At 41.5% G+C, this 13,598-nt stretch overlaps 1 protein-coding gene across 8 annotated transcripts in view; it reads right to left on the bottom strand.

The window, feature by feature from the left end:
- Nucleotides 1-13,598, bottom strand: part of LOC115584365 (actin-associated protein FAM107A) — a 31,282-nt gene that overhangs the window by 8,403 nt on the left and 9,281 nt on the right. For 5 of the 8 annotated variants that reach the window (XM_030421730.1, XM_030421735.1, XM_030421731.1 and 2 more), the window contains one exon: nt 12,566-12,713. In XM_030421730.1, coding sequence (XP_030277590.1) covers nt 12,566-12,713 — 148 coding nt within the window. Of the gene's footprint in view, nt 1-9,597; nt 10,134-12,565; nt 12,714-13,598 lie in introns of those variants that run through there. The other 3 variants (XM_030421733.1, XM_030421737.1, XM_030421738.1) reach the window with 2 other exon arrangements.

Below are 13,598 nucleotides of genomic sequence, written 5' to 3'. Positions count from 1 at the left end.
TGCTTGGGAATGGGAAGAGGGGAGTCTCACACTCTTGTTGCACCAGGGGTTCCACTAGGCCCTGGTTGTAACAATCAGCACAAAGTTCAAAAGCCAACATCTGTGATGGTATGGGGGCATGTTAGTGCCCATGGCATCATGGGTAACTTGCACATCTGTGAAGGCACCATTAATGCTAAAAGGTACATACAGGTTTTGGAGCAACATATGCTGCCATCCAAGCAGCGTCTTTTTCAGGGACGTCCCTGATTATTTCAGCAAGACAATGCCGAGCCACATTCTGTGCGTGTTACAACAGTGTGGCTTCGTAGTAAAAGATTGTAGGTACTAGACTGGCCTGCCTGCAGTCCAGACCTGTCTCCCATTGAAAATGTATGGCGCAGTGATGTGATCAGGCTAAGATATTTACAGTGTGAACAGTGATGTGATCAGATATACACAGTGGGAACTCTGTAGCATTTTGAATGTTTTCTGTAATGTGTACATGTAGGATATGGTAAGAGCAATAAATGTGATATTACAGGCACGATTTATTCATTAATTCAGTCCATTCAGGAGGAAAGTAAAGAACAGTTGTGTACAAAACTAATGATTTTATATTGTCATATAGTTGAAAGATGGACTGCAGAGAAAACATGTTTGTCAGACAGCCACACGGTTTACAAAGTACAACTGAGATCTTCAGCCACTTCAGACTGACTTGTCACTGTCACTTGGTACAATGATGAAGCAGGATCTTCCAGCTCTGCAGACCTGCTCGTTTCTTCGAGCTGCTCCTTGTTTCCTTGAGCAAGAAGTTCATAAATGACTAACTGTAAACAACATCAAACAGTGTCATTACTGCAGTGAGAGGCACATAATAAACCCTGTAATGTCCTCAAAAGTGTATAGCAAAGTTACATAACAGTCTAATAACTGTAATCCCAAGTCATTATTTGAAGGATGATAGTCTGTCTACTACTAGGTCCACACGCTGTTTCATTATTGAAGTGTGCAACTAAATTTGGTGTCAGAAGTGGGATCACCGGTGCTACTGAGTGAGCAGTCAATGATCATAGACCAAAAACACAAACAATAGAGCTGGAGCAACTGCAAGATCACTGAATGAGAACCTGTTGCAGTTAAGGTTTAAGCTGCAAGAGGTGTGTTTACATTGTTAAATCTCAACTGAAAGACATGCTGATCAGGGCCCGTATTCACAAAGAATCTTAAGGCTAAAAGTAGCTCCTAACAGGCGAATTTAGGAGCAACTCCTAAAAATAATGTGCGTGTCAGTCGTAATTGTAGGACTCCTAATTCTTGAAAATAAGAGTTATTCACAAAACATTTTAAGCCTAAAAGTAGCACCTAAGTCTGGGAGACCTTAGAAGTAGTCCAGAGGAATCCTAACTCTCTAAGACCTGGTCACAGCCCAATGTTTTGGAGATGCTAAATGACAGGGAATTATTAAAACGATGTCGGATGGACCGTGAAGGGACTGAAGTTGTGGTTGTGTTGGTGAGGGACGCAATAACGTCCCCAACCAACCGAAACAATCCAATAACGCCGGAGTTAAAATGTTTGGCAACACTCCGGTGGTTGGCTACGGTGAAAATGCAGCTCTTCGCACGGGACTAGTATTACCTGGGGACCTCAAGTGATTTAGAAATTATCCCATCACGTCCGTGTTTCGTGCTGCGCATTCACACAGGATAAGCAAAGTCTGTGTTTTAACTCGAATTTACTGACATTATCCCCCGAGTCAATCGCACCGGAGCCCTTGCTGGAGCAGCACAACAGTTAGATATGGATATTTTTAATATAATAACTGGTGAGCCTGTTGAAAGATGGAAAAATGTTCCTTACCGCATGCTGCCATGCATGTAATCCATCTAATCATCTTTTGAGATTTCACTCTTCTGATGAGCCTCCTGAATTTGCACCCAAAATGCTGTCAAAAGTTTCATTCATAATTCCAAACACAGCCTCCATAATTCTTGACCGGGAAAAAGGCAGAAAGAAGGTGGAAAACACAAAAAACCTTAAGACAAACAAAAAAACGACCCCAAATCACAGAGATGCCGATTCGCACGGGACTAATATTATCAAATGACCTCTGTGTTTGGTGAAATATAGTAGGTAATTTGCGGTGGAATTTTTACTTTACAAATTACGGACATGGCAGATTCGCACAGGATTAAGATCACAGACGACCTCCGCAATTATTACAAATTACTGGAGGTCCCCAGGTAATACTAGTCCCGTGTGAATAGGGCTTTTGTCAACCGGAAAAAGTTGCATTCCATCTATACACAAATTGTCTTTGAAACACGTAACAATATACTGGACATTGTTGGGAAATGGCCCGGATCAACACATGATTCCCGAATTTTAATGGAGAGTGGTTTGACGCAGCTTCTCGAGCAAATGCCGCTTTTATTGACAATTCACGTTTTTCATCGCAATCCTCTAATTTGTCATTTTTGTCCGAAGCATTTTTGTTTGGGGGGGGGGAGGTCACTTAATTCTCCTCATAAATACATTTCTTTATCCAATATCTTTCCATAGGCTTTGTCATGGGCTTGTAGGCAACTTCCTTATTTTCACTTCATGCATTGCGTAGCCTAAATGACTTTTCAATGGGCTGCCCTGTCACTCAACAACCAATCACCATTGTCACCGCTTCTAAGTGTGTGCTTATAAAATGACGTCATCCATAGCAACAGAGAGTTACTTCTAGTTTAGGAGTTCACTGTTTTCATAACTAAAAGTAGGTCTCAGCAGCTTTGTGAATTACTTTTAAGAAACGACTCCTACATAAAAACTTTTAGTCCGATTTAGGAGTATTCCTAACGTTAAGATAAAAGTCTTTGTGAATACGGGCCCAGATCAATAAGTGGAGAGGCTGATAATTTTAAAGTGAAGAGGTAGCACATGAGCTCCTGGTCTGCTTCATTGGGAGTGCTTAAGTCAAAGAAAGAGATGACCAAACACAGATGGTCGATAATAATGCCAGTGAGGATGCAGCAGAAAGGGTCAGAAAGACAAAGCTTCTCTGTAATCTGGTCCATCAGGTTGAAATGGGACTGAAAAAAAGTCACAGTGAGCAGAAATTATTGAAGTCATAGTCAAAGCCATTAGCTTGGGCCTCAGCCTCCCTGATAGAGACCAAAACAGAACTCACCCTCTCACAGCTTTGTATCTTAAAGGGGCACTAAAGAGGATACTGTAGCTTCACTGATATTTACCATTGGTTGATTGATTTAACCCAAGACAATAACAAGTCCCCACCGAACTTTCTATTCAAGGCAATAGAGCTTAAGGGGATATTCCTAGCATCAATTAGAATATCAGGCAGGGATGAACAGTACAGTACTGAAATTATACAGAGAAAGCTCATCAGAGATGTGGGTACAGGATTAATGTAAAATATAAAATCAAGACCTTACTGATCTGGCAGTCACTGATGATGTAATTTGCTAAAACCCCTCCCATCCCAGCAGCAAAAGGATGTTTATAGGCTCATCACCAGTGTTGAGTAACAATGCTCTTAAGAGAACCTAAATTCATTACAAGGTTACTGCCATTAAAAAGTAACTGTTACTGTGTTATCTAATGACAAAAGTAACGCATTAGAGTACTTTAGACTTACCAAAAATTACAGTTAAAAAACACCTTTGGGACTCGTTGTGCATGTCGGTTATATTGTCTGGACAGCGTTTAGCCAACTCTACATGTATTTTTGAATGTATTGACTCTAGCGTCATTTTGGCCTTCTTTAAGGCCCAAAATCAGTAACTCTGCAGCCTAATAAAAGGAATTAAAAACACAGTGTAACATTTACAGCTCTTTTTTTTCCACTAACAATCTGACAGCGAACTGGGCATACAGACATACAGTATTAAGCACAGCTGTTTCTATGGAAACAATACAACGTGGGCTCTCCCGAATATATGATGTTTAAAAATGGAACTATAATGCATTTTTTTCAAGACACATACCTACATACAAACAATTAAACTTTTATTTCACTGGGATGTTGTTCTTGTTCATTCCACAAAGTTAATACTTTCCTTCACAGAGCCTGGGTGGTGAAATTGATATGTTTTTTGTTTTATAAAACAAATTACTAACTGAAAAATCCATACATCTGTGAGAGTGGAAAGCTTAAACAGTTGCAGTCAGTAAAATATAGGCCTAGAGTCATGGATGGAGACCATTCAATTATTTGCTTCTTTAATGTAGGTATGAATCACAAAGACATACGTTAAAGCATAGCCTTACATGGTTTCATTTAAAGCAGGAGGCATTTTATCAGAATCCTTTAAGCACACAGACTCCGTTGTCAAAAATATTCGGACTTGTAGGAATTAGATGTTATAACTTTTGTGCCATTTAGTAAATCGCATGCGCATTTAAATAAAAAACAAAAACCATGTCACCCCCAGTGCTCTGTAGTCCTCTCTGCCATCTCGTGACATTGAATTACTTAGCTACATATGTACATTGACACAACTGCAGGTTTACCATCCGCTGGCATACAACCACATGCTGAGCAGCAGAAACATTGCAAGTGCCTCAGGGATTTTCTTTTTTTGTGGTGACAAAGGTAAAGGAAAACCATTTTTTGGATTTGGATTTATGAGAAATTAACTAAATAATGGATTACTTAAAGAACTAACGTTTTCCGTTGCTTGTTACAACACAAAAAGTGATCCGAGTATCCTAACGGATTATTTCCCCCCCAACACTGCTCATCACTGACAACATCTATAATTTTTAGGCAAAAGTGTCAGCTAACACACAAGACAAGGCAAGCAAAGCTATCAGTATCAATCTCCTCACCCCAAGACAAACAGCCAAGCTCTTTCATTGATGAGAAGTGGAAACAAGTGGAAACAAAAGCATTGTGGTACACTTAATCAAAGGTTTGCCTCTTAAATGAGAACTGAAGACAACAGAACATCCTACATGCTTCAGCTAGAAGCCTAACTTAGATCCTTTGACCTGGTTCACTAGATGGGAGGGCAGTGAATCAGACACCAATCCTCTTTAATGGATGGGTTGAAATCAAGTTTCGGTTGCCTGCATCTGAGGCCCCACAGTTAGAGCTTTTAGTGCCATTTTTGGTAACCCATGAAGATGGAGTGGCAGAAGTTTTCAATGTGATTGAATATCTGTTAGAGAGGGGCATAGACCCACCACGAGCTATAACGGAGGCTGTCAGCAAAGCACTCTCCTTTGACTGCAAGAAAGCTGAAGTGTTTTTTAACGTAATGAAGAGTGAAGGGGATGCGCCAGGTGTAGGGACCGTGAAAAGTTCACATCCACAGTCACCAGAAGGGTTAGAAGTCAAGGTACCTGGTCCCACTTCACCCTGCCAATCATGAGGTTGTGCTGCCCCCACAAACCGTAACTGGACAAACTCAGATAGTCAAAAACTATATGAACAGCTTACATACACCAGCAGAAATAAAGCCAGTAACAGCAATGCCAACCACTGAGTGTCCACACCAGCAAGAGAAAAGCAGGAAGAAAACATAAAATAAACACAACAAACCTTGGCACTGAAGGTGTTCCCCTTGATCATCTTTCCCCAGCACAACAGCTGAAAATGAGACAGCTACTGATGGAGGAGCAAGATGTGGGAACCATACCCTCACAGCAGCTCAAAATCTGCCTCAGTGACCCCACACCTGTAAGACGCACAAATAAATCAGCACCAAAGCCACTCCATAAAGACTAGGGGCTGGATAATGTCAGGAAGTCCAAATCCTCTTATTCCAGTCACATTGGTTCTGTGCAAAAAAAAAAGGACAGTTATCAAGGTGCCGCTGGGACAGTGTTGTGGCTGTCCTGTTTTTCTATGTTTTTTCTCCTGTCTGCCTTCTTCTCCCCTCCCTCTTCTCCCTCACCTGCTCTCTCCCTGTGTGTGTGGCCGAGGGCGTGGCGACAGCAGCAGAGCAGCGCACCTGCCCTTCCTGATCTCATCACCTGCCATATACATAACTCCCCACTACTCGCTGCCAGATTATCCAGTAACCTATGGTGATCACTAGTGCCGTTAAAAACCACGTTCTTAAGTCTACGATTACCTGTCTTATGATTTGTGCTTTTCCTATTAACACTTGTCCTGTCTGGCGTCTCCTGAAGAGAACCCCCAGCGTCACACTGCTTCGCCGCCTGCCTGCCTGCCGGCTTGGCCAAACCCCAGGCGGCCCGTCTGCGAGTCCCGACTACAACTCTACCTTGCACCTACCAATCACCTTCGCAACACCTCTAAATAAACCTTTTTCACTTCGCCAGCTCTGTCTCTGCATCTGGGTCCTAGCAAACTCAAACCTAACAACAGTAGCCTCTTCCTGTGCTGTGATTCCAGGGGGCTAAATAGGAAGTAAATCCCCAACCCCATCCAGTACTGTGCATAGAACACATGCTTAACACTTTAAAGTGAAGATCCTGGCTTTTGGCACTTGACCAATGAATAGCCTATCACCAAGTCACCCTCTTCTGTTACACCATGGGGATTCTACAAGTTGGTGCAAATCCCTTCTGGATTATCTTCGGCTCCTGCAGAGTTTCAGAGGTCAATGGAGGAATGCTTGGGCTGGGCTTCGAGATAAAAAATACTTGCCTCATCTGGACACAACCTGGCCCACTCCTAAACTTTCAAGGACCACTTGAATGACGTTAGCAGGGTTTGAGAAGCCATTCATCAAACATTGTGATGCGTCGTAGGAGGGGCTTTGGGCAGTGCTCTTTCAGATACAGCATGCTATGACTCTAACTGCCCCTGAGAAAAAATAACAAATACACTCAGGAAAGTTGGCATTTCTGAGATGCTTAAATATGTCATTTCATACCACTGGCCAAAAGGTGGAAAACAGGCTCACAACAAAGATATAGCTTCGCTAGCACGAGAAAGACAGAAGGGGCACATTAATGATGAGGGTCTACTGTACAGAAAGACAAGAGTCCTGACAAGGCAACCAGAGCTCTCCTCACCATCATTACCACCTATTTGTTTGAGCTTGTTGCCATTGATTCTTACATTAGGGGAAATCTAATGGGGGGTATGAATATATTCTTGTCGTCATGGACCACTTCACACAGTTTGCTCAGGCCTTCCCCTTTAGAGATAAGTAAGGCAAAACAGCTGCTAATATATAGAGACTTTATTTGAGATTTGGCTTTCCCACTCAACTCCATCATGACCAGGGGAAGGAGTTCGAAAACAAACTCATTGCTAAACTTGAGGAATACAGTGGAGTTAAAGGAATAGTTCGGGTTTTTTGAAGTGGGGTCATATAAAGTACATATCTATAGTCGATCTGTTCCCTACCGTACTCACTGATCAGCGCAGCCTCAGTTTGGAGAAGCAGAGAGCCGCTCCAGCCCAGACGCTCAGCTTTGTACTGCAGTGAACGGGGTCCAGATGCAAAGGGAATTTTAAGCACCTAAAACAAGGCTCACCTAAAAAAATTTATATCAGTCCAAGTGTACCTTATATAGAGAAAATTCGCACCGCTTTACATCGCCGTCAGACCGCCCTTTCTTTAGGCACTACATTTTCTCAACCGTAGAACCTCCGTAGCGTCTGGGCTGGAGCGGCTCTCTGCTTCTCCAAACTGAGGCTGCGCTGATCAGCAATTACGGTAGGGAAGAGACCGACTATAGATATGTAATTTATATGACCCCACTTCAAAAAACCCAAACTATCCCTTTAAGGAGTCCAAACCACATTATATCACTCACAGGGGAATTGCCAGGTGGAAAAGTTCAATAGGACACTGCTGGCCATGCCCAGGTCCCTTGCCAAGAAAGCTAAGGCCGATGGGAAAGCTCCCCTTCAAAGAGAATATTCTGAGAAGTGGCAACTTTGAATGCATGATGCTTATAGGCTGTGCCCCAGGGAGAGCCTGCAAAGAAGGCAAAGGAGGGGAAACTCTGTATGACAAGAAGGACCTGTGGCAGGGCTGCTGGAAGTGATTTTGAACAGGGAGTGCTGTGAAAAAATTGTTTGTTTTTTTGGACAAAAAACCTATGAGCCTATAGGCCTTTTTAAAAAACATTTTGAAAATAAATAAATAGATTGAGATTCACCACTTTACTGTCATATACACTTCAGTGCACACAGCCAGGGTCTGTAACACACAGACAGAATCCGTTCTCAGATTAATATGCGCTAATAATTAAACTTTACAATAACGCTATAACAATGCATTATTTGGTCAGCTGGCATGAACCTGGGTCACTGCACCATCTACGTTTATGTCACACGCAACTCTATTAGCTCCAAAATCCTTTTACACACACCACAAGGAAATAATCTCTGACTATTTATGCACGTTATTGAACAGCTCTCCACATCCATTACGCAAAGATCACATGCACAAGATAACACTTTCTTTCTCCATCTCCCACCTTTTTACGCAAACCACAAGGAACATGGAGAGGAACCATTAGATGCCAGAGAACAGAGGGAGCAGCATCTTCAGAAATAGGAGCCTGATGCCTGATAAGGAAATGGAACAGCCAAAGCAGAGAAACTGAACAATGAAGATAGTATCAGGTGGCCCAACAGGGAGAGGACATAGGGACATGCCTGAAATACCTGGGTGAAGTCCATATGAAGTCAGAAAGACTGAGATATCTGTTACTGTTCTGATAAAAACTGTGAATTTATTATAAAAAGTAAAGTTATTATGCAGTTCTGAAGGGAGAATAGGAAGAATGTTAAAAGTACCATGAGGCAACCCAATATACTACTGCCCAGCTATGAAGTTACTGCTACGTCAAGATATCTTCCTCAGAACAGATACGTATGACATTAATGGGAGATATATGTTGTATGGTTTTATAGCAGAAGTAATGCATCTTAATAGACATTGTGGAATTCCTACTCCTACTTAGACGTAACCTTGAACTGACTGGTCAGACTGCAGAGCTTTTATATGGGTTGATCCGTTATCCTGAACATAACCTACTTTGGAGCAGGTTGGTGTGCAGCCTATGTTGCCATGGCGACATACCCTGGTTAGAAGTGAACCAGCTTCATAACACTGAAAACCCAGTGTCAACCCTAAAGTAATCTTGCCAACCACAAATCCTGATTCATAGTACATGCCTCAGGTTGAAGATCAGTCAACCACATTGGAGCTTTCATGCTACCTTACACTGGTCAAGTATACCTCTGTTACTTTGCATCTTCACTCTGCTCTGAAACCTGCCTTGCTGTGAGCACAGCTAATACTGCTGGTTATGTGTAGAGGGGCAAACTGTACTGTGTACCATTTAAACAGCCACTGTCAGCTTTATTATCCATGTGTTTAATTGATTCTGTGAATAAAAGTTAGCACACTTAATAGTTACAGTAAGTGACCGTTTGCATGAAAAGATTAATGAAACATTTTCTGCTGAAACCATTATAGACCCAAATTCACAGTGTGTTTAGGGCTGGGCAATATGGCCAAAACTGTTATCACATTATGTTTTTTTAAAATTGATCGATGTCGATAATTATTACAATATATATAAAATAATAATAATAATAATGTTGAATTAGCAGTTTTAAGAGTATTCCCCTTAGGACAGAACCCAAAATAAACCAGAAGGTTATTATGGTTTATAGAATACAATTATTTATTGTCAGATACTTGATGACAAATAGCCAACACAACCAACCAACCAAATGGCTTTATGAATATATAAAATGATAAATACATACAACAAATAGCTTGTTTCAAACATGTCTCAGGCATTTTAGAGGTAGTATACTGAACCGAACAATGATTAAAGAAAATAATACAAATGTTAACGTTGAGGATGATTATGCTACTGTATCCTGTGAATATTGCACATTCTTGAGCTTGCAGGTAGTTGTTCAGTTCAGCTTCATCAGCCTCCTGTCCTGTAAGACCTGATGTGGTTCAGACGTGCGACCACACCACATATCATCTCTGAGCTGCTGCTCCACCTTGACACTCCACTCTGCGTACAGCTGAGGGACTGATGTTTGGAAAAAATATTTTCGCCTAGGCAGAGTGTACTTAGAATCCATGACAGTCATTAGCTTCGATTGTTGGTTGTCAAAGTGAAGATCGACTAGTAGAAGCAGTGGAGCTGGTCTGTTGGAGTTCTCTTTAGGACGGTACCTTTTGAGATGATGGAAGAGGTTGGTGGACACAATTTGCACCTAATGCTGGTCTGTCCTTTGTCAGACTTCAGGTTGCCAAACTATCTCTCTATAAAAGCAAAGAATCTCTGTCTGTCTGTGTGTGTGTGTGTTCCTCAAATATCTCTGCGGATCAGGATCAGACTGATATGGGTGGGCGATACTGCAAATTTTGGTATTGATCCGATACCAAGTAATTACAGGGTCAGTATTGCCGATATCGATACTGATACCGATACTTTTTACTTGGAAATTCCCGATCATTTAATGATTTTGTACTTTTGCCTTTTAATTAGTTGATCATGATTATGATAATAATAAAACACAGGATTTTAGTCAAATAAAAAAATTATATTTAACATAATTAAATCTATAGCTTATCTGCATGTAGCCTAAATAGGAATACTAATGTTCCTTCAACAGATATACAAAAGGGTTATTATATTCTGCCATATTCATCCTTCAGGTATGAGGTAGGCTACATATCTTAAAATAAGTATGTATTTTTGAGTTCCAGTAAAACAATTAAGGGGCACACAGTGAACCTGAGTGAGCAGAGTGAGAGAGGTGGAGAGGAGCACTGCACATAAGGACTGAGAGAGACGCTGCGATCACACAAACTCTGTGAAGAAATACAAGTGATTTGCTGAACTTATAAAAGAGAAACTACAACAAAAATATCTATCACATCACGCTAGTATCGATCTGATACCAATACTCACCTTGGTATTGATACTATCGATATTTGGATCGATCTGCCCACCCCTACAAACTGACCTGAGACTTACAACATAGCTGCTGCTTGGTTCAAGGGTGTGCGACGTCAGATTTGTTTGGACTGCAATGATAACGTTAATAAATTATTTCATAAATACTTTACCAATTCTGCTAGCATTGTCAACCGTAGCAACCACAGCCATGTGCGCACCAGAGCCAATCGCTGCAGAGCCCGACTCCACGAGACACCTTAAGAAACAAGCGGTTTATACCTGCAGCGGCGCGAGCTAGACCGGGATTTTGCCGGCGGTTCGGTTCTGTTCTGTTCTGTGCATCTAAACTGACTCTTGTTGATATACGAGACTAAACGAGTCTGGACCGAGTCTGTTCGGGTCTGAGGAGATCCGGATACGCAAGGACAACAAACTGGAATAGGAATCTGTGTATGTTCGTGTGTAGCTAACGTTAGCTGCTAGCCCACCCACACGCCCCACCTCCTGAGTCGACGGACGCGACGGCACGTCCAAAACTGGACTTACAGTAAATAATGTCCACCACGCTTTTTCGTGAACATTGCCGTCACGTTTGCATTGTGTCTGGTGCAGGAAGAAACGGTTAAAACAGGCTTTTGTCACGAAAGTGTCCGCAATAGAGATCGCAAGTTTTGAGAGTTGAGAGATTTGTGACATTTAGCGTGTTTGGAGTGTGTAGTTAGTGTGTTATGTAGTGTTTGGTGTAGTGTGTTTAGTGTGTAGTGGAGTCGTTTTTTGTGTTGTGGGTCAAAACAATGAACAGACTGCTGAATGTGGAGCAGGCAGTGCAGCTCTTCATTGAGCTGGAGGAGCTCAGGCAGACCTGAGCCTGAGGCATTGCCTGCATTTAAATGTAAATAGTTAATATAACTTTGTAAATTTCAAACACGTATGCACAAATTTAGTCAAACAACAAGTTATATTTGCATTATAAGTAATAAAAATGGTTTGTTAAACATATTTGTGGTTCTCACAGTAAAAAATCGAACTTTTTCCTACTCTGATTTTATGTTTTATGTGATTTTAGGTCCAATTATGTTAATACAGTATGTCAAAATGAAAAAATAACTGTACAGTCACACGTGAGGTTGTGCTGAAAACAATGACACCAAACAAGACAAGGTAAATAGTTTTTAAGGTGAAATATAATGGTAAAATCAAAAGTAGTCAAAAATGGCCAATTATATCCCTGACGTCCCACCTTCAAACACAGCCTCATTGGGCCATCCATGAAACAGCTACTTAACCTCCCACTTTTCTATAGGAATCCGTGCTTCCTACGGGCGATGCACTAGTTTTACAAATGAGCGAAGTGGTTAGACCTTTTTTCTGTATAATTTCTTGTCTTTGTCAGTTTCCTTGCATTCGGTTTCGCTAGTCGGACCGCTTATTTTCTTGTGTCGGCTAGACACACAACTGGTCACCATCATTCTGAATGAGTGAGTGAGTGAGTGAGTGAGTGGGCTAGGCCAGAAATATGCATCAACCATTTGTTTCTCTGATGTGCGATTGGCTGTTGGTGTAGTGTTTTGTAGGCAGAGGAAAACGGATTCAAAAATAACTGCATCAAAAATAAATGTCACACATTTACCATTGTTATTGTGAACATTTTTATCATGAAAATGATCGCAATCGCTTAATCGCCCAGCCCTAGTTGTATTACCTCGAGTTGTTTCTGCTGACGTCTAAGCAGCACGTCCTCCAGAGGAGTCCTGCTCTGTCCCTCGTCTTCCCGGTCATTCTGCACCCTCTTCCTCCTCTCCAGCACCTGCTGGAGTTCTGACCTGCTGCTCAGTGCCAGACCCCTTAGCCCATAGATGAAGAGACAGAGCTTGAGTTAGATATGGTGGAAAAGTCAAAAGACAGATTAACATCTGTAAATTTAATTTAAGGAAAGAGGGAAATGGGTAAGAGGGGTGAGGAAAGAAGAGAACAAGGAGAATAGTTTCCTTGGGTTGAAGTCTTATTTATCTTCTTCCTTTGTATTATACAGTGCCTTACAAAAGTATTCACCCACCTTGAACTTTTACACATTTTATCATGTTTTAACTACAAATGTAAATGTATTTTATTGGGATTTTATGTGACAGACCAACACAAAGTGGTGCTTAGTTGTGAAGTGGAAGGAAATTGATACATGGTTTTAATTTTTTTTTACAAATAAAAAACAGAAAAGTGTGGTGTGCAAAAGTATTCATCCCCCTTTACTGTGATATCTTAAATAAAATCCAGTGCAACCAGTTGCCTTCAGAAGTCACCTAATTAGTAAATGGAGTCCACCTGTGTGTAAACTTATCTCAGTGTAAATACAGCTGTTCTGTGAAGGCCTCAGAGGTTTGCTAGAGAACATTAGTGAACAAACAGCATCATGAAGCCCAAGGAACACACCAGACAGGTCAGGGATAAAGTTGTGGAGAAGTTTAAAGCATGACTAGGATATGAAAAAATATCCCAAGCTTTGAACATCTCACAGAGCACTGTTCAATCCATCACCTGAAAATGGAAAGAGTATGGCACAACTGTAAACCTACCAAGACATGGCCGTCCACCTAAACTGACAGGCTGGGCAAGGAGAGCATTGATCAGAGAAACAGCCAAGAGGCCCATGATAACTCTGGAGGAGCTGCAGAGATCCACAGCTCAGGTGGGAGAATCTGTGCACAGGACAACTATTAGTCATGCTCTCCACAAATCGG

The sequence above is a fragment of the Sparus aurata genome, chromosome 7 (genome assembly GCF_900880675.1).
Source record: "Sparus aurata chromosome 7, fSpaAur1.1, whole genome shotgun sequence".
NCBI lineage: Eukaryota > Metazoa > Chordata > Actinopteri > Spariformes > Sparidae > Sparus > Sparus aurata.
The sequence above is the reverse complement of the archived record's forward strand: the minus strand, read 5'-3'. Positions and strand labels throughout refer to the sequence as shown.